This window comes from Callorhinchus milii, unplaced genomic scaffold, assembly GCF_018977255.1.
Source record: "Callorhinchus milii isolate IMCB2004 unplaced genomic scaffold, IMCB_Cmil_1.0 Scaffold2, whole genome shotgun sequence".
NCBI classification, from domain to species: domain Eukaryota; kingdom Metazoa; phylum Chordata; class Chondrichthyes; order Chimaeriformes; family Callorhinchidae; genus Callorhinchus; species Callorhinchus milii.
The window spans coordinates 27998390-28020712 of record NW_024704743.1 but is presented as its reverse complement, the minus strand read 5'-3'; the positions used below and the strand labels follow the sequence as shown (position 1 = coordinate 28020712).

Below are 22323 nucleotides of genomic sequence, written 5' to 3'. Positions count from 1 at the left end.
CACGGTGACTGTCCTTTGACACTTATGTTAAAAATGATGAATCAAATTTGTTTTCAAAAGGGAACTAGATAGACAGTTAAAAAGGAGTAAACAGCAGGGGATTGGGGGCAAGTAAATGGGATTGAAGGATTGCTCTTAAAAGAGCCAGTGTGGACATGATGGGCTGGATGGCCTTCTGCACTAGAAATTTCTAAGGTTCTAAATTCTAGTAAGAAAACAGAGAAAAATCTGCAATCTTTTCAGAACTGCAAATAAGAATTGTACAGTTCATGGAAACTGACAGTCGAAATCACTGAAGACTTCACCTCAGCCTCGGTGGTCCTACACACAAGTGGTCTCTAACGCAGTCCATGTAAATGCCATAGAATGTTATTTTTAAGAATAAAGAGAACAGCCAATATTATGTTGTTTGTGTAATCAAAGATCTTGGACAATTGATGTTTGGATAAGTGGTACTTAACGGAATAGAAACTTCCTAATCTAAACATCTAGTTTGATCTAGGAACAACCTTTAAAACCTTCAGATTCATGAAGATTTATGTTTTATGCTCTGTAAACAACTGTTAAAACAGGAACTTTTATTCCATTTTAAGCGCTTACCATCTTTGAATCATACCGTCTCCATAACAGTTTAATTCATAGCAGTTTAGCTTTCAGATGTATCAGAAACACTTTACTGCTGGCTGTCCAGGCCAGTTCGCTAATTAAATACATATTTATGGGAAGCAGACACTTTATACTGAAGCCATCTGCAGTTAGGAAGAATTGGAAAGCACAGAACATACTAATCCAAACTCCACGCTTACATTTTCTAGTCCTTTGTGTATGCATGTGTATGTGTGTGTTGAATGTGTTCTACCATCTGTAGGACAACTGTTAGCAGAAGATGAACATTGTACTCAATGACAGCAGTAAGCATTTCCCAAGACAAGTATAGGGTCTGCTTCTACCAATAGATGCTAAGTGCTCTCCTCGTGCTTTGGTCTACAAAGGCACAAGAGAGCAACTTCCATTGACATTTGCACAACCATTTCATTCTCCTTAGTGTAGCCCATTGTCAATGCATCGGAGGAGAATCCTGTTCGCTGGTCTCGATTTTACCCACAGAACAGTAACCTTTACCATACCTTACATGACAATTCAAACTCCTCGATATATCCCGTGGGGTCTCAGTAAAATCTAATTTGTGGGTTGTGCTAACAAAGTGTAAAAGAGGGAATTACTGATGCCCTGAATTATTTAATAAACAACCACCTTCGACACCTGAAATTGGCATCTGAATGGAATTCTGGAAGTTTGGCCACACACACACACACACACACACACACACACACACACACACACACACACAAAACTCCCTATTTCCAAATCCTTCTTCAACTTTCACAAATTAGATGCTATTTTCAAAGAATCCGGTGCCTGCAGGATTAAGTTGCACGAAATTAGGCTGTTATCGAAATCACAAAAGGGGTTCAGGTGACGAAGGTTCCTTGGCTCATTCGATCTAATCCTTTTCACACTTACGGCGACCTCACTGCGTTTAAACTTACGGACAATCCCACAGGCCAGGCTGATCCTGCGGTGATGGATTATTGCACAGTTTACCTGCCAGTATTGCTGAGTTCCTTGTGGTCTGTCAGGTGTGGAGGAAGGGACAAAGGTCTGTGACATTTTATTTGCAGTTGGTGAATAATTGTGCCCTTCACCTCTTGTGATACACTTTTAATGCCTGTGGGTCTGGTTGTTGGTGGCGTAGATGCCACGCTCCCGTTGGCATACATATCAAATTCCACTCCCATTACAAGGATTCGCACAGATAAATTTCTGACACCAATGTACCGAACCTATCAAATGTAACAGACTTGCAAAAGAAAACAGGGGCAACTTTGTTGTTACAGTACTGGAATGACAACAAGCCTGCAACAGCAATATGAAATTACCATTTTTACGAAGAAAGGAGTTAGCTTACAATACTAGATGAAGCAGTGGCCGATTAAAGTGCTCAACAGCAAAAGCTTTTTATGTCGGTGCCCTCAGCCCCCTCCGCAGGTAAAGCATAAGCACCAGCAGAAGAGAGGCCAGCTGGCATCATGCATCCCGGCACCAATCGTCCCTGTACTCACACATCGTGTGCTGTGCCTTGATCTGTCTCAAACACGCTGTCAGACTGGTTTGATTCATCAGCAGGGCAGATCACGGGCTGCTCACCTTTACTAAGCACAGCAATCGGGATATCAAAAACAAGAATGGACGATAATGAACGAGACACAAACTGTGGTGTGCAGGACAAGATACGGCAATGACAGCATCATGCAGTTGTGAGTTCTTACCTAAGACACAATGTAATGTAATAACTTAGTTCTACTGCTGTGTCAGAGGTGAGCATTTAACTCACAGGTGAGTTTATGACCGCACCAAAAGGCTTTGGGTTTATTTATCCTTCCAGAATACCTACCCTACCTTCTTCCCATCTTAGCATCAAGTTGTTTGACAGGTTTAAAGTCCTGGTCACTCAGAATGGGGTATAACTTGCAAGATTTGGAATAAGATTTATTGGATTCTGCAGCTTTCCCGACATGCCTCCAGCTGATCCTTTGAAGCTCCTTCCAGCTACAAACTTCCAACTCGGATCACCTGCCACATTTGGCCGCAACCTCCTCGCTTCACAAAATTGAAACTGAGACCAGTGTCTGCGAGAAGACAAATCCAGGAGCTTGCAGGATTCCCTATTTATCAATACTTTTGTGAGCCTCACAAGCAAAGGCCTCAGTCACAAATGTGCACCATGTCCAGTTTGAAATTCGCAGGATATTTTAATAGTACTTAGTGTACAGATTAACTGTACTGTTTGCAGTGGTAGAAGCTGTCATCTACAACTGCATGACTACAACTAAAAATGACAGTGCCCCATAACTAGGCTGGAGTGCGTATACGTACAAGGATGCTTCTTGGGCTTTGTCAATATAAAGTTAATGAGTAGCATTTAAGCTTTCATACTTTTATTGTTTAAAACAAATGTCTCTTTAAACTCGAATATTGTTAGCTCCTGAACTAATCTGCTGTACAGCAACTAATGCACAAAACAATAAGACAGGATTACGAGAGGCAATAAATTCAATTCTGCAAAGAATTAACGGTGTGATGGAAAAACGATTTCCAGTAGAAATAACTGGACATGTTTTTTATGATGTGTAATTCTGGTCAATCACTTACTTTTCATTGAGATCTTCATTCCTGTGTCCATTGGCTGAAAGGAAGCTGGAAGCAGTTTGGCTCAAATGTCCAGACAGAGGACTGCAAGGGCTCACAGGGGCAGACACTGAGCTTTTGTTCTGCACTGAATGCCGCCGGCTTCTCCGCCGTTCTAAACCGCGCCGTTCGTTCAAGCCAAGGCTTGACCTTCTCCGTTCCTTGCGCCCACTCGGAGCTACACTATTGTCATCTCCGTCTTCATGCTTTAGTGTCATCTGTAAAACAATTGGAAAACTTATTTGACTTGTCTGACAAAAACAAAAATGTTATGTTTCTATTACTATGTGACATCCTCTGTTTATATTACCGTGTGATATTCTTTGTTCATGTGTGATATTCTGTTTATATTGCTTGTCTAATGCAGGTACCAAAGGTTCACTGGTACCAGCCACCAGCTAGTTCTTCAATAAAGTAACCTTGGTTCACATATGAGACTATGCTCTCGAGTATCAGCAAGTTATTTAACCAAAGGGGGCTTATTTTAGTGGGTTTGTGGAGTCCTGTAGCTCAATGGTTACACCTGGGTCAAGAGACCTGGGTTCGATTCCCGGCAGTGGGAAATGTTGGGCAAGTTTCCTCACTCCACACTCCTCTGTTTACCTAGCAGTAAGTAGGAATCCGGTTGTTTATCGTTTGGCAGATCGCTTTTCCTTCAAAAAAAATTGGTCATTTCAATCCACGAATGTTTGTGGGACACTGCTGTGCGCAATTTGCAGCTGCGTTTCACCGACAAAATATACAGTCAATTCACTTGAAGTATATTCTGTGAAATGCTTGGAGTCGGCTCGAAGACATGATTAGGTGCTATATCAGGTGATAAGATGCAAGGATTATTATTATTATTTGTAGGTAGCACGAGGAGTCTCGGTTGCATGTTCAAACTTGGCTTACTACTGGGCCTCTTCCAATGTCACTCTGTAACTAGTTTTGTCCTGTGAAGTTGCGCCTCGCAGCCTCTGCTTATGACTGTAACCAAGATTGATGTGGAGAACCCAGTGTTTGGGGGGGATTGGGACCGCGCATTTGCACCCCACCAACAGCAACTCAACAAAGCTTTAAAAATATCCCTGAACGAAAGTGTGAACCAGAGAGATACTCACTCACCATTAGATACTCATTTATCAGACATTAATAACATTATATTTATAAAGATTGCTGGTCTTGGCACCCTACTCTGAGACGTCATCCAATGTGAAAGGCACCAAATAAATACAAGCTGCTGTTGCTGGCGATGATATCATTCCTCATTTCTCACCCTGATCATTTGTTCCCTTCAATCACACTAGCAATCTATCTCACTTTTGATGTTAATTTATTTGTTAAGAGTCCTCAGAAGTATTTTAAAAGTGCTCACTTATTGCCCCTCCACTGTTATAGCTCATCAGACCATCATGTAAACTGAGCCATACTAAGAAGGAAAGTCAAAGGTTCTTGGTCTGTGCTGAATTATAGGTGATCTCAAAGGGGGAAAAAAAGGGTGGGTTTTACAATTAGGCTGAATGTCCCCGCGCTAGTGAAAGAAAAAAAACTAACTGGGATTTCCGCTGTTGATGACTGGTGAATCCTGTTGAAAAGTGCATGTGTGTGGATTCTGTGCGTCGTTTTGTTCTGTGATGCTGAGGTGTTCGATCTCTTCATCTTCCACACTGTGTCTCTGAAATGTGGCTAACTTTACAAGAAAGGGCACTGATGGAGTCACAGACTCCAGTGAAGCACTGGAGGCATGTTGCAATGTTGGATGTGCCATCCTTCAGATGAGATGTTAAACAATAAATTGGTCATTTTCAATCCATGACTGTGTGTGGGACACTGCTGTGTGCAATTGGCTGCTGCGTTTCGCCCACAAAATATACAGCCAATTCACTTCACAGGATATTCTGTGAAGCACTTTGAAACATCTCGATAAGGAGCTATATCAAATGCAAGGAATATTATTATTATTTAACTGGCTTCCTATCAGTTCAGACGGATATTAAAGGTGACATGACCGGATTTGAAGAGAGAAGGGTGATTCTACCATTGTCTTCTTCAATATTATTCCAGATTAATTGATTAATTGATCATTCACCTTGTGTTTCTTGGTGGGATTTGCTGGGGAAAATAGGTGTTACATTTGCCTTCAAAAAAACCTCCACTTCACTTGGTGGCAATTACCCGTGAAGCCTTTTGTGACACTTTGCCATGAAATAAAATGTAAATTCTTACATTACCAAAGCCCTGGAAAGAGTAATACCTAGTTCTGAAATAACATGACTCCCCTTAGATGTGTCCACCCTGGTCTTACCAAACCCCAGGGAAGCCATGATAGATCTTAAACCAGCGTGCTGGTTCCAGTATTTCCACACAATGTTCCAATTTATTTTCCGGCACGCGCCATGCGGCAAAGCCGTTCAATAACCTCTCAGGTATTTTCTTCCCAGGTTTTCCTTTTTGAAAAAAAATCTGAAAGGTGACCTTTTAAATTTTGGAGAGTCTCTGATTTCTGCAACCTCATGCTTTTATGACCCGGAAATTTCCTTCTCTCGAGGTAAGGGCCTTGTGTCAATGGGGTGCTGTTTAATTCCTGGGCTTTTTGCTAATGTAAACCTTAATATAGACCCCCAACCCTGCATCAAGTTTCCTTTCATAAGGACTACACTCAATAATTCACATGGCACACAAAACGCAAGAATCTCCCTCGCCAGCAGATTTTTAAAAACAAGTCATTACGTTCAGGTTGATGCACAAGCTTTATACATTACCTCATAAATATTAAATTGTTCGACTAAATCCAAGTCCGTTCCTTTTTTGCTCAAATGTCTCTGAGCGATTGCTTCCATCCCTTGTTCTTCCAGACAGTCAATGACATCGTAGAAGGAATCTTGATCAGGCAACCCTGCCGATGTCTGGGAATTCCAACAGAATACATGAATATTAATTCACGTGGGAAGGGGGGGAATCTTGCTAAACGGCACAGAAAGAAATGAAAAAGAGAAATGACAGGCATCTTTCACACCCTTTTAAAGTGGCGTCATGTTAACACTTTTCTCACTGCTTCTAAGCTACTTGCCCCAGCCAGCCAGAAATGACTCTGACTCCATATCCAAACACTGGGGTGCCGATGATGCCATTGCGCTTTCACTGCGAATGCTGCAGACAATTTGGTAATCACAAAAATGTATTGTTGGCAAAGACATTCCTGCACAACACAAATTTTCTAAGTTACATGTTTTTAACCACATCATCTGGGTCCCAGACACACCTTTTTTCTCTCTGGTCTACCTGTTTTGTTGCAATTGCCCCCCCTTTGGTTTGCATTATTAACACCTATTTTCCCCTGTTTTGTTGCAATCCCCCCTTTGTTTTGCATCATTAACACCTATTTAACCCATCATCCCCTGTCCTCTACCCCATTTTCTACTTTGTCTTCCTTGCCCTTCCTCCCCCCTCTTTGTTAGTCCTTAAAAGCCTCTCCTTCCCAACATGCCCCAGTTCTGATGAAGGGTCGTGGACCTGAACGTTGACTCACTTTCCTTTCTCCATAGATGCTGCCTGACCTGTTGAGTGTTCCAGCGATTTCTGTTTTTGTTACAAGTTTTATAATAATGGCCTCCTAATGGTTGTAATATTCTATGAATCTAAGACATTTGTTCTCCGCCCCCTGAAAATGCCCCGTTTCTGTAACACCTTTGAAACTATGGAGTGAAAAAATGCGCTATTCCACGTGATAATTAACACATTGTCGGAACCTCTGCCGTGTTGACGGCTTGATCAGTGTCTGGCTTTAAAAGTTGAGTTCAGCCAGTTTTATCCAAACAGGCACTGCAACCCCAGGGAGTCAACCATAATAAAAGTGGCTATTCTTGACTCAATCCTACTTGTAACTCAAACACTGGCTTTGGAGTTGAAAATAACAACATTTCTGCTTCGAAGAGGGAATCCACGACAGCAGCACATAAGATCTAGGAACTGACCTCAGGTTGAAAGTCACGGACAGTATTTAGGAATAACTGGAAAAATGTGATGCTTTATAACAGACTTCATATGATAAATCAGTTGCAAAAAGTTCTATTCCGCTGTTACTTACTATCCTCATTTCCATTAAAATATGGCACAAACATTATGTGCAGTTGAGGATGAGAATTGACTTAAGGTTTTCAGGAGTGACTGAGAGACTATTTTGACAATCAAAAGCCAAGAGCATTATTGTTTACCCGCGAGGGAGTAACTTTATATTACAGCCCTTGAAATCATTGTTAACATTTAGTTGATTTTAGTTTAGGTGCCAGTCTGCCTGAGTTGCTAGCACTCAGCTCTGTGTCTTTCCTCTGAAGTTTGTGGATTCAAACCCCACTTCAGAAGTTTGAAATCACAAGTCTAGGTTGATGTTCTAATACAGTGCTGGGGGGGTGCACTGTTGGAGGTGCCATCCTTCGTACGAGATGTTAAACCGAGGTCCTAAATGCCTGTTCTGGTTGTAAATTCACTTTCCCAGTGAATCCTGAGAAGTGCTTTGAGATGTCCTCTCGACATGAAAGGAATTATATCAAGTGCCAGAATCATTATTATTCTATCTTTGGACTGTTATTTGCTTTGTTATTTATTAGTACTTGTTAGTTATTAGTTTTGTTAGTTATTTGTTTTGACTGTTATTTATTATTAAGTCCAAATATTATTATTATATCTTTCGACTGATATTTGCTTATATTCTTTTGGGTGGGGGGTGGGAGAGGGGAATTGAACTGGCTCCAAGGTGACTGGCGAAGGAATGTCAGAATCAAGCCAGCCTCCTGTGGCGGTCTCGGTAGTCCAGTTCCTGATGACAGCACAGCCAGCCTGGCTTATTGGCAGGACCTGGGAGGGCAGACCAGTCAGCCCATTCAGCTCCTGTTAATCCTGCAACCCAAAGCTCTAACCGGTAGGTTGGTCCGAGCTGGACAAGTAGCGGGAATGCTTGCTGGATGGCAATATCAATGGCAAGCTAAGCAGTTTTAGCTGGTTAGACTCCAGCAGTATCCAACGCACACTCTGGGGTCCCAAACCTTGGCTGTTGTCACCGGTGCCTAATACTTTCCAGAATTAGGTAACCAGGATGTGTCCCTCCAGGGAGAGAGTGCGCATTCAATTCCAAAATTCGATCCCTGGAATTTCCATGTGTCGGTGGGATGCATGGCAAGCTCAGCTTGGTTTGGATACTCTTAAGCATCATTGCTGTGCACAAATTGGATACCATGCCAGCCTACAAATACAGTCACTACACTTTATAGTAAATCTGTGAAGCGCTTTGCAACATCTCAAAGATGTGATAAGGTGCTTTATCAAATGCAAGGATTATTGTTATCCTTACCAATGCTTCATTCCTGAACTGGAGTTCAGAATCGCAAAGTTTTTTCCCTCGTATTGCTTCCAGTCAGATTCGGGTTTAGATCAACATTATACAAACCTTATTTATTAACGTCATGGCATAGACGAGCAGCTCTGTGTCAATCCCATCTTTCTCATCCAAAATTTCCATGATGTTCGACCACGATCTCACACCTGAAAAGTTCCACAAGCACAACCTTTACAGCATGTGTCCAAGCCCATCATTCCTCATGGGGCAGTAAGTTAGCTGCAGTCTCCATTCTTTCAAAGACACAAGGAGCTATAATTAAGAGCAAATCTGGAAATATTAAGGCTTTGGTGTGTGCATTGTGAGTGGCTGATACCTGATCATTAATAAACTGAGCTTTATACAGCTGATGTAGATAACAGTCTGTGTCTTCACAAGATCAATGGAAGATTCTGATGAATGAGTTTGTTTCAACCAATTTGATTTCATCCTTTCAGAACCCCCCCCATCTATGAGGCTCCTATGACAACATCAAGCTGATTCTAAAATGGGTCCAGCATTCAGGCTTCTACCATTCTCCTGGATCACCAGTCCAGCTCTTGATTACCCTCTGTGGAAGGAAAATGCATCCTGATGGCTATCCTAAACTTGCCCCTCATGATTCTGAACTTGCACCCACTTGTGCTGCTGCTTTGACCTGTCTGAAAGTGTTGCTGAGCAAACTGCTGTGGGTTTGCTCATCGAGCTCCGCTTCAAGGAGCCCAATGATCACTGGTAACATTCAGTCTGCGCAAATAACCATTACGCTACTCACCAAGTTCCCAACCTGTGAGGCAATTTGAGGCATTCTTTTCAAAAGTGAACAGAGGAGTGAGTGGGATAAGATTGGCTCAGGTGGAGAGAGAGAGATAAAACACACCACCAGCTAGATTTGATGGGCCAAATTGCTTGTTTATGAGCTGTATTATTCCATGACTCCATAAACAGTTCACAGCCAAAAAAGAAGCATTATGGAGACCTGGAATGAGCAAATGATCACAGCAAAATGATGGCAGATGTACTGCTTAGTCCACAACCATTTCCCACAATTACATTCTGTTCACCTTTCAAGGAGCTGCAGCAAGATCAGAAATGCAGTGAGATTTAATTTGCTTTACAAGCCATCCGAGAATTGCAGGAATTAAAGAAAAGAATCGGTTGCCGTGCATAAGGCAAAGCCTGTTTTCTCTTTCAGAAGTGCAGACAGAATGATGGGCTTTGCAGATGTTCACCATGAAAGAGAAGAGCAGGTTGTTTAAAAAACTGACAAAACCGGCCTCTTCTAGCTTTGAGGAGGTTTTGCTCCGAAATTACAGGGATCTCAAGTGAAAAATCATTGAGAAAGTAATGTTTAATCAGAACAATTCCCAACGTGTTCCTCTGGCATTAAAAACCCAGGAATCACCACTTGCTAATTTTCTTCATTCAAAGACATTACCGTCAGTGCCGGAGAACAGATATGGTCTCCCACACTGACAACAATTGCGAAAGGGATAGAGACACCATCCAAACTCCTACGGGGCAGTCCCAGGCTTGGGTTCAGTCACAGACTCAGAATCACATGTTGTATATGTTTACTGTGTGGGGTTGGATTCTGCAAAGGACAGCGTGCAATTTTGAAGGCAGAGGGCGGACACGTGACTGCAGTGACTGAGCAGGAAAAGGCAGCTGGACTCTCACCTCTTTTCTTGTCCACTATGGTCACAGCCTTGATGAGGAGCAGGGCATTCGACTCTGTGTACTCCACAAACACCAGCAGCAGCTTCAGAGCTGTCTTCACTACCAGACGGAACTGCAGGACAGAGGAAGAGCCAGATTGTTTACAATGAAGTAAGTTCTTTCTGCTTTCATGATGATATATGGAACAAAATGCCCAACCTCAACAAAATTACATTTTTTAAAACGCCTTTCACATCGGGAGGATGTCCCAAGTCTTTGAGCAGTCGGGGATCAGGATCCAAATGTGGGGTGGGGGGTGCAGGGTTGGGATGAGGGAGGCAAAGAGGTAGGAGGGCGGTTGAAGGCATGGTCAAAAAGAACGGTCTTGAGTTGTGTCTTGAAGGAGGCAAGAGAGGGAGCAACGCGAAGGGATTCTGGGTAGAAGTTGCAAAGGGTAGGGGCAGAGAGGCTGAAAGCCCGGCCACTGATGGTAGGATGGGTCAGACGGGAGACCTGGAGCAGGCCGGAGTCTGCTGAATGGAGGGAGTGGACAGGTTGATAGGGGGTCAGCAGGTCAGAGATGTAGGAGGGAGCAAGGCCATGGAGGGTGGGTGTCATCTGCGTACATGTGGTAGTTGACCCCATTTCTGTGGATGATGTCACCAAGAGAGAGCATGTAGAGGTTGAAGAGGAGGGAACCGAGGACAGAGCCCTGAGGAACCCCACACGAGACTGTGTGGGGGCTGGAAAAGAATCCGTTGGCGGAGACGGTGTGAGAAATAAGATCTGAACCATTCAAGGACAGAACCTTGAAGGTTGTGGTGAGAGGAGAGGTGGTGGAGAAGGATGGAGTGGTTCATGGCATTGAAGGCAGCATAGAGGTTGAGGAGGATGAGGAGGCAGACGGAGCCCTGGTCACAGATGGACAGGGTGTCGTTTGTGACCTTGACCAGTTCAGTTCAAACCCGATTGGAGGGGCTCGTGAAGGGAGTGGTAGGAGAAGAAGGAGCAAAGCTGCGAAGCAACAACTCTTTCAAGGACCTTGGAAAGAAAATGGAGATTGGAGAGGGGGGGGGGGGCGGTGGTTAGGAAAGCAGGGATGGGTCCAGGGAAGGTTTTTTCAGGATGGGGATGATTGTAGCTGTTTTTAGGGGGATGGGAACGGTATCAGATGATAGACAACAAAAAATGACATTTGTATAGCGCCTTTCACATCAGGACGATGTCCCAAAGTGCTGGTCATGCTCTTAGTAAACACAGTGATTTCAAACTGGATTCCTTACTGCATTCAAATTGGAATAAGGGATCTGAGTGGGGCTTCAATCAGGTCACCCAGGAAGGACTTCACACTGAATCGCAGGAATTCTGCCTGAAACTAGATTGCAATGGAGGTAGTTTCATTGAGTCAGTGTGAGGTATTCCTAGATTTCTTAACAAACCCTGTTTTAACTTCCACTGCCCCCTTGCTGCAATGACCATTTCACACGTGACACTCCACACAGTGAGTTACGGCAGGCTACTTGATTGTGTGGGACACTTGTCGAACTTGAACCTGTTCTCACACGCACATTTCCTGCAGGGACATAAGGAATTAGGAACAGGAGAAGGCCATTTGGCCCATCAAATCCACTCCGCTACAGGCCCCTCAATGGTCTGTATGCACCCTCCCCTAATTCCACCTCTCTGGTTTCTCCCAATATTTCTATTTCCCAAGTCCCTAGTCATCTTGAGGAGTCCTATAGCGCAGTGGTTAGAGTGCTCACTTTGCAAGTGGGAGACCTGGGTTCCATTCCGGGCAGGGTGAAACCTTGGGCAAGTTTCCTTACTCCACACACCTGATAATAATCCCTCAAGAAAAAAAATAAATTGGTAATTTCAATCCATGACTGTTTGTGGGACACTGTTGTGCGCAATTGGCTGCCACATTTCGCCCACAAATATACAGTCAATTTACTTTACAGTCTATTCTGTGAAGTGCTTTGAGACATCCAGAAGACCGTGAAAGGCATTATATCAAATGCAAGGATTATTATTAATATCTTGCTCTCAAATAATTTAGCCACTTTTTCATCTATGACTTTCTGTGACAGCTCATTTCAGATTCTTGTTACTCTCTGTGAGAAGAAATTCTTCCTTGTCTTGATCTTAACCCATTTGCTCTAATTGTAACATTATGCCCTTTTGTTACTGATAGAAAAAAGTTGTTTATTTTGTCAAGACCTTTCATAATTCTAAATCAAATCGACCCTCCGCCTTAAGCTTCAGATCTATCTAGCCTTTCACTCTTCGCTACAGTGGAACCCATTGTAACATGGTATTTGGGATCTATAATGTATGGTGAAACATCATAGCTGGTTTGACTGCATATGTGTGCAACCATCGAATTTGCTCGCTGCACCCTGGCTGCTTCCTGCACCAACAGAAATCATGGCTGACTTCTGTGTCATCAAAGCAGGAATGAAATCAATGCCACCCTGATGCTCTGGGAGTCTGTCATTTTGTTTTAGTGTGAGAAGCTAAAATAAATTTATTTCCTTTTGATGTTTAATGTTTGTCTGTCTGTTGCTAATTTATTCACAACCACACTAACCACAGTTTGTTTTCATTTTGTTTGTTTTGGATAATAAGCTCTGTTCCCAGCATCCCAGACTCTCTCTAACCACACCCAACCCCAATTATCGGCAACTCATATTTTCAACCCTTATTTTTACTTGCCAGGAGCAGGAACCCTAGTTGATTCTCTTCCCTTTACCAAACCCAGGGCAAGAAATCAGCTGAATCAGCAGAATTAAGGGATTGAAACCTGGGATGTTCCTAATCTGTATGGGACAGCTTCCCGTTGAATAATGCTTTAACCAACTAAGTTACGCAGGAGAGCATGTGAACTTGACTTTATTTGTGATCTTGTAAGAATTGCTTCCAGGAGGGCAAGAAACAGACACGTTTCATCTGACTCTCCTTGTTGTATCCTGGCACCATTGCGCTAAATAAATCTGGTGGCAACATTTAGCATGTGGCATTGAGAAAACAAACTTTTTTTGACTGACCTAAATATCAACTTCTGCATATTGTGAAATACATGGAGGCAGCAAAACAAAAACAACTTAATAGAGTGCTGCTTGCATTTGTATCTCGAGCCCATATAGTCCTTTACATGGTTAACCAAAGCTGGTTTCTCAAGCTGGTGAAGGTACATGAACACTAACCTAAAAACTGCAACTCTGATACATACTGAAAATATAAACAATGTCTTCAAGTAGTAAAAATCTAAACTCCAGATTCAATGAATTTAGACTTGAGATCAGCACAAGTGACCTTTAGGTCAAAGGTTCAAGTTTTTAGCAGATTCACTCGAGCATTATTTAAAGGGTAATATCACTACAAATAAAAAAAAACCTCTTTATCCAATCACACTCATTGAGTGGAACGTTTGTGTGGACAGGGGTAAGAATGTTACCTAGACTGGGTACTTAAAATGATTTATGTTCAAAATTTGTTTTGTAGATAATGTATTCCAATTTACATTCCTTCTTTGTAGAGCCCAGGATATCTTTCATTTCAGCAGATAAATTGTGCAGCAGAAGCACTAGCATGGCATGGGGGCTGAGTACATCTAATCATAGACTGATTTTATTATTTGCAATTAACATGCAGGTTGAATGGATAAATTTGAGCAAAACTTGAGCAACATCCACAACAACAAGATCAGGATCAACAAAACAACAAGATCATTTCACCCACAAATATACACAGTCAATTCACTTTACAGCCTTTGAAGCCTGTGAAGCGCTTTGAGATGTCTAGAAGACGTGAAAAGCGCTATATCAAATGCAAGGATTATTATTATTATTATCTATAACTTCCCAAATCATTGTTGAATATAGATCATTCCAGTTCATCATTTCATTCTGTTTTATTATGTAATTCCATCAATAAAAGGAAAGAAATGTCAATTAAGTAATACTGAAGGGAGTTTTTCCTGGTGTCCTGGCTAACAATCGCCTAAATAAAATTGATCATTCACTTTATGGCTGTTTGTGGGACATTGCTGTGCATTAATAGGCTGTCGTGTTCAACTTCAAAATTCACACTCATTGCACTTTGCAGTATCTCCTGTGAAATATACTGATGTCCCCATAAAATTATTTTGTGATAGTATTATTATCATGAAAGTGATTCTTTTTACTTCAGGATTAACCTGGAATGTGCAAAAATAAGCGGCCACAGTTAGTGCCCTCCAACAGCAGATGGCGATCAAACACAGGGCCTTCTCAAGCTGATTGTGCTTTCAGTTCACGTGTGACCACATGTCATTGGGTCTGGTGAGCCACTGTTGGTACAAAACTAAAATATTTTCTACTAAACCCCCCCCCCCCGCCCCCTCCCGCCCCATGTCCTTTTCATTTTGTTGTCCTTTACTCTGGCAATTTCAAACATCATTGGCACAGCGCCATCCCCTTCCAAGCAGCAAGCTGGAGTTGAGTAAAGTTCTTTACCATGTCTACGGACATGAAAAATGCTGATACTGCAATTCAATCAGCACAGAGGCTGTGAAAAAATCTTAACAGGCTCGGCCAACAATGCATTGTTTTTCCTCCATGTGGCCAGCCCACAAAACTATAAGTTTTCAGGGGACGTGAAGAGTTGCATGAGTTTTTTCTATCCGGATCATTGTGCTCAAGCTGATTGTTGTGTCTGTTTATTTTTTGCTCTCCCATGTACAGTTCGACAAGACTCCGAGGTATTGTCAAGAAAGTGCCTAAAGTGTTGGCAAAACAGTCAGAACATTATGCTTAAAATGCTCAGCCTGACAAGCCATTTCATTTTACTTAGCAGTTGCTTTCTCTATACCATCTACCACTTTATGCACCTCTATAAAAATTCTTCTGGTGTACTGGCCAACAATGGCCAGTTAAAAATAGTTATTCGCTTCAAGGTTGTTTGTTAGGACGACACTATTGTGTACAATTAGATATGACATAGTGCCTTTCATATCAGGAGGATATCTTAAGAGTTTTACAGGATTTACTGTAAAGTGTGCATTTTGTATGCAAACATGGCAGTCAATTTGTGATAGCCACAGCAATGTCCTACAAACAGCCATGAAGCAACTTGCATTTACCTGCATTAAACTATACTTGCCAGTGATTATTGCAGGCCAGACTTTGCTTCATCTAACTTGGTGTGAACTGCAAACTGAACTCCCTTGCACAGAGTCTATAATGCTCTTAGAATGCAAAAGGCCCACAGTAAAAGGAAACTCTTAGTCCTAGTTTATTTTCTCCCTGCAGGTTCACCATTGGCCATTGTGCACCAACTCAGGAGCTCCTTCCTACCTTTCTAACATGCTAATCCCATATCAACCTCATTGCTGCCTCCACTCAGCAGGTTCCAGCCTGCTCCACATCCCCTGCCCAGACCACCCCACCATCAGAGGTCAGGCCTATGCTTCTCTGTCCCCTGCTCTTTGGAACTCCATCCCATATTCCCTTTGCTTCGCTCCCTCACTGCCTCCTTCAAGGCATGTCTCAAGACCCTCTACCCTCCCTGATGCCAATCCCCTGGTTGGGTCCAAATCCCTGACAAATCCCTACAGAATCCTATTTGTTGTAAGAACATCCCATTAAAACACATGGATGGATGTGGTCCAGCCTTCTTTCATGGATATATTTTATCGCCCATTTTGTAATAATAAAAGAGAAAGGGGCAGCCTTAAATGATAAATCCACAGTTATTGTGCACAAAAATCGTACAGGAAGTAAGGCAAGTGATTCATGTACCATATGCCAGAACCCTGAATAGCCCCTACTCCTTAAACATACAGAACCCATTTTCCATAATTGTAGTTAAATGCAGATTAGCAGTGTAGAACGGGAAGACGTAGATCTAAATAAATTGTTGTATATAATAGGTATTTGTTTCTAAAATTGCCCATTTATATTCAGATTTATAATCCAATTTAAGACCTATCTAGGAGCTTTAACTTATGGTTTTACTAAACACACTCTGGTACTTTATTTGACCCATTTAAAGTAATATAAATGGGTTGATTAAGATGAACAGAAAGGTAACATGTGACCCCTCAACACTTGTAATCCAACACAGTTGGTCTCAATAGAAAGAGCACATGTAGTTATATAGAAACAGACATTTTGGCCCATTGAGTCTGGGAACACTAACTGTATTATTAAATCACCCTCTCTTTTATTCCTCCCCATTTGCCAGCTCTTTTCCCATAGTCCCCTAATTTTTTTTATGAGGCATGACATCCTTCCTGGTGAGTCTTTTAATCGTTCAGTTCTGGCCTTCCTCATGTGATCTGACTCGAGCTTATTTTGAGGCTATGTCTGTTATTTTGACCTGAATTACAAACTTGGGTAGACCAGCCTTGTGTACCACACTCCGCAAAGCTATTATATCTCCATAACAAATTCAGTGCTATTTCAACATTTGTCGAACACATGTCAGAAAAAATAGTGTGCAACTAACATTGTGTGGTGACAGTCAAATGTGTCTTATTTGTTGTAGGAACATCCCATGAAAACACATGGGTGGATGTGGTCCAGCCTTCCTTCATAGATATATTTTATGGGCCATTTTGCACTAATATAAGAGGAGGGGCAGCCCTAGATGATATATCCACAGTTATTGTGGACATAAAAAATACAGGAAGTAAGGCAAGCGATTCATGTACCATATGCCAGACACAGACCACAGATGTGTTGGCCAGAGAGCATTTTAGCGAATTACACTAATGTAGGACATACTTATCCATGGTCTTAAATATTGCACTCATGTTTTTCTTAGTCAATTTTCCAGGTCTGTTCATTGTTTCTAATTAATTTGCCACAAAATAAGGTCAATTCACTTTACAGTATATTCTGTGAAGTACTTTGAGACATTTCGAAGAAGTGATATGGCACCATATCAAATGCAAAGAATATTATTATTATTATTTCTCTTTGCTGTTTTTTGCCATCTTTTCAGCAATGCAGCGCCTCCACTTGAAAATATTGAACCTTCTTTCAGTATGTCTTAGAGGTCTTCAGAGATAATCTTTGCTTATCGTACATACACATGCTAATGCCATGTTCAGACGGTGCTGAAAAAATAGTACATCCCCATGTCAACCCTGTTTGGCAATAAGCTCACATGAAAATATAAGTGAGATGAGTAGGGAACGCACAAGTTAAGCGCAAACATCAGCTTCAAAATGGTGCCATCGGGAGTCAAGTGAGTATATGGATCAGCAACAGAATTCAAAATTGATTTGTAAATATTGAATCCTGTCAGTAAATGGATGTGTGTCACACTGACTGACAGAAACTCCACTCTGGCACAGTCTCCTTCCAGACCATTGCAAATGTATTGATCCATAAACGACATAGAAGCCTGTATCAACAAACTGATAATTGCAAGGTACTACATAGAGGATCCAAGTTAAGAAACAGAAGTACCCCATAACTGGGATTGAATTTTCCAAGCGGAAGCAGAAAGAGATCTAACTGACTTGTCGCTCACTATGTTAAGACATTGAGTCAGAAATAAGCAATGCAACCAGAATGCTGGGCTATATCAGTTGAGTTTAGATCCCCAGACATCATTCTCAGGCTGTAGAGTCCTCTGGTCAGACTGCACCTTGAATACTGCATACAGTTCTGGTCAGTGCGAGATAAGGGGCAAATGACCAGTCGCTAGTGGCAGTGCAGAGAAGAGCAACGGGGATAATCCCCAGTGTGAGGGGAATGAGCTGTAAGGAACGACAAAACAAGCTAGAGCTCTTCAGTCTTGAGAGAAGACAACTCAGAGGGGACCTCGTAGAGGTGTACAGAATTTTGAATGGGATTGAAAAAATAAACCCAGATCAATACTTCGGAATGTATCGACAATAGAACAAAAGGAAATAGGTTTAGAGCTGTGGTGGCCAACAAAGTAAATGTTTCTTAATTAATGATTACTTTATCGACCCCTGGTGATACATCCCTGGGATGGAGTTGTAAAGAGCAATTTCAGGATAGACACCAGCAAGTTTTTCTTTAGGCAGAGGGTAATCAATGACTGGAACAGGTTGCTGGGAAAGATCATAGAGGCTAGGACATTAGAGTCATTCATAAAGCAGCTTGATGTAGTGTTGGGAGGACGGGTGTTCTGGAGGGAATAGATCAGATGGGCCAAAGGGCTTCTTCTTCCAGATCATTCTTGAGATTCTGCGTTTGCAGAAGCCTGCAGTTCAAAGGGAACATATCTTGACAAGCAAAAGGTCATGGAACTCATGTTCTGCTTGTTACTTAAACTCTCTTGCCTTAGCTGGATAACATTCCATTAGGACTCCATTAGCACCATGCAACAGCAAAGGTGGAGAAAATTGACTCCTAGTGGTCTTAAAATGCAGAATAATGAACAAAGAAATGTGATAAAATTTGATAACTTCCTTAACTTGTGCCTTGTGTTAATTGTCGCCGGCACAAAGCATGTAATGGTTTGAAATTTATGAGTTAAAGTTGACATTATTTTACGCCTACAATAAATGTGTCATGTACTCAATGCAGATCATGAGACCTCTGCGCTCAAACAGCCCACTCCTCACTTAAGCATCCTGGCAGAGCTCAGCAAGAACACTACAGGACATCAACACCTAGAGAGTTGACATCTTAAAATTACAAAAAATGGCTTTTACATCAGAATTTCCTTGAGACGCTATCATTGTGCTGAGAATGCATGGAGGTGGGGGGGAGGGAAGAGAAGGTTGAGGCCAGAATTGACTTTAGATGTATGAATATTTTGGAGATTTCACTTGATAGGGTTCAGGGATTATCCAAACAGATCTTTTTCAGGGGGCACAGTGGGTAAACGGATGGGTGGGTAGGTAGAAGTCACAATATGATAGGCTTTGTGTGGTCTGCAGAACAAACTAGCCTTACAGATTGAGAGGAGATTTTCTCATCCCATGATTTCTTATTTTAATAATAATAATAATCCTTGCATTTGATATAGCGCTTTTCACGTCGGGAGGATGTCCCAAAGCGCTTCACAGAACACACTGTAAAGTGAATTGACTGTATATTTGTGGGCGAACGCGGCAGCCAATTGCGCACAGCAATGTCCCACAAACAGTCGTAGATTGAAAATGACCAATTTATTATTGTTTTTGGTTTTGGAGGGATTATTATTAGGCGTGTGGAGTAAGGAAACTTGCCCAAGGTTTTGCCCTGCCTGGAATTGAACTCAGGTCTCTCACTTGCAAAGCGAGTGCTCTAACCACTGAGCTACAGGACTCAAAAGCACACTTGTAAAGAGCAAGGCTAAGGTGACATTTTACATTCTAGGAAACGTCCATTAACACAGACTGCGAATAGGAAATGCTGGAAGAGTGGAAAACCTGTGATTTGTGATAATTAGCACATTAAATAATGCATTTTTCACCCAATGCAGACAATTACTCCAGTTGACCCACATCAGAGCTAATTCCCACCTTTGTCTGATACCACTCTCTGCCACTTCAAATCCGAGGATCAAGGTAAAATGAATGCTAAACCAGTGAAAGAATGGTTTCCTTGGTTAAGGGGAGTGGAGGATTTTGAACTGAAATCGACCTCACGAAGATTACTTCCTTCTGCACGATAAATCTCTGGGTTTCCAAATTAAAGATTATTTATAAAACACAACTGTTGGATTAGTTGATCGCCAAACTATTGCTGGAGCAAACCTTTTCAATAACCTGCAATGGAAGAGTCTGAACTGTTTTCCTGAGTGGGTGGTGGAAGGGATTGCTAACATTTGCAACTGTGGGATGTCATGCTTACCTCACTGCACTGACATACACAGTAAATTATGAAAACCGGTGACTGATTAACCACAGCCCAGCCCAGCAGAAATAGCAGAGGTATGAATTGATGCGTACCAAGCATTTATGGCAGTAGAGGGAATAAACTCTTAGGTTTGCTCATGGAAACTTTCAAGTCTGGAATCACCAGGAGTCATTTGTTTTGTGTAATGTATATCTAGTGCAAAGGGTCAAGACCCTCGAATGCAGTATCATACTTACACTGATGATATATTCACAGGATATTCTCAAGTTCCTAATTAAGACAACATTCTGATTATACTATGTGTGAACTTTTTTTTCCACCATTTAGAAACATCTGGGTCAACAGAGAGGTAATCCACTGTAGACCTTGGGATAACATGAAAATTCATTGCACTGGAATTGGGTCATCAGTTTTTTCCCCATACGAAGATTATTGAGAGATGCATGTGTCACAATAAATCTCTGCAATCTGAGTCTTAGAGCACCAGAGTGAAGAGCATAATGGACTTTATTTCCTCTAGTTATCATCCAGCTGTTTATAAATGCAAGGACACAGACTGACTGCGCTCTCATCTCTGGGACTTAGTGTTGAATTCAACTCAGACTCAGACTGATGAGACAAAACTCTTCTAGCATCACATTGAATCTATTACGTTTCAATGCAACCCATCGCATTTTTCAGTTGTTTTTTTTTGTTAATGTTTCTCTTCCAATTTTCTCCTCATCTTTCCTCTCCAGTTTCACTAATTTTTCCTTCCACTGGAGTGCGAATCCCTGGGTGACGGTCACCCACTTCAGCCTCTGCTCATATGAGATTCGTCAGGGAGTATTGACAGGCAATTCGATCACAGGAGGCATCACAGATGAGTCAGAGAATCCTCACAAGATGTCCACACATGTACAGCTCCCAGCAGGGGTCTTTGGATCGTGAGCAGGAGCGTAAATCCTGGCTGATGATTCCCCTCTGAACATAAGAGCTGGTCAATTTTAGTGACCTAATTGCTAAGATTGAGACTAGCTAACTCAGCACAAACCAGGATTTAGACCTATGACCTCTGTATGTGCTGTACTATAACACGCTTTTTAACCACAAGACTTTTTTTGGGTTCCTACTTACTGCTGGGTAAACAGAGGCATGTGGAGTAAGGAAACTAACAATAAGTTAACAGTCAGGGAAATGAAAATGAGCTGGGGTTCTCGCTCCTGATGGGGATCTAGTGAGTTCTTCATGGAGTAAGTGGAGATTGGGTGAGGCTACGACTAGGCAAGGCTGCAAGGCAAGGATTCCCCTCCACCCACAGCTCGAACAGCCTGCTGACACTCACATATGAATGATGAACAAGGTACCTGAGAGCGCCCAGTCCCAGTAGAATTGTAGCAGTTAGAAAGGGGGAGTAAGAGTAAGAGTAATAGACCTTCGGAAGAGGAGGGGAGAAAATAACAATAGCTTGCTATATGATTGTCTTTCACATAAAAAAATAAACGTCTGGAATGACTTTACAAAATCTAATTGATTAAAAATGAAAATGAATGTTGTTAAATAAACACAGCAGCTAATGTTTGCCAGGAAAATTGGCAGGAAAACAAAAACTGAAGCTGAGACTACAACTGATATTAGATGCAACAGAGGGTCACTGATATTGCTAAAACAGCATGCCAAGGGTCTGCATGTTACTCTGACTCTTGGGTTTAAACTATCGTTGAGCATCTTGTAATATTTAATTCCAGTTCCACTCTGTGCATTCTTTCCAGGCACACACAGAAAATAAAACAAACCAGCTCTGGGATTTCTCCACTGACGTTTCCCAGTGAAAGAATGGAAGGAGAACCACAATGTGCATAGGGGCGTTGTAGTCAGACTGGAAACATTTTGGGCAGGATCAGCAGCTGGCAAAGCAGGACCTGCCTCCTCTTAAACGCCTGCTGGGAATGGACAGGGAACGCGTGGTGAAAAAGATGTGCTGAGGCAGACATTTAGATCTAATTTGCAAGAGTTGCAAAAGGATTCGCAACCAACAAATCTGCAGGAACCAGACTGTCTCTCACCCACCCTCCGACACCAAGTGCCGCTGAGCTCTTGCCCAGTGCCACGAGTATATTCTGTGAAGCGCTTTGAGACATTTTGAGGATGTGATAAGGTGCTATAACAAATGTAAGGATTATTATTCTTATTCTTTGGCTGCCATTCAGCTTCACGGAAATTAAGAGTGAGACTGGTGACTGAGTGGCAGCTCCCAACAGTTGGCCTCAGAAA

At 42.0% G+C, this 22323-nt stretch overlaps 1 protein-coding gene across 1 annotated transcript in view; it reads right to left on the bottom strand.

Moving 5' to 3' along the window:
- LOC103176312 (FH1/FH2 domain-containing protein 3) overlaps positions 1 to 22323 on the bottom strand; it is a 353167-nt gene that overhangs the window by 111468 nt on the left and 219376 nt on the right. Inside the window, 5 exon segments of the mRNA XM_042332021.1 lie at positions 2124 to 2213; positions 3214 to 3467; positions 5994 to 6137; positions 8675 to 8769; positions 10283 to 10394. Coding sequence (XP_042187955.1) covers positions 2124 to 2213; positions 3214 to 3467; positions 5994 to 6137; positions 8675 to 8769; positions 10283 to 10394 — 695 coding nt within the window.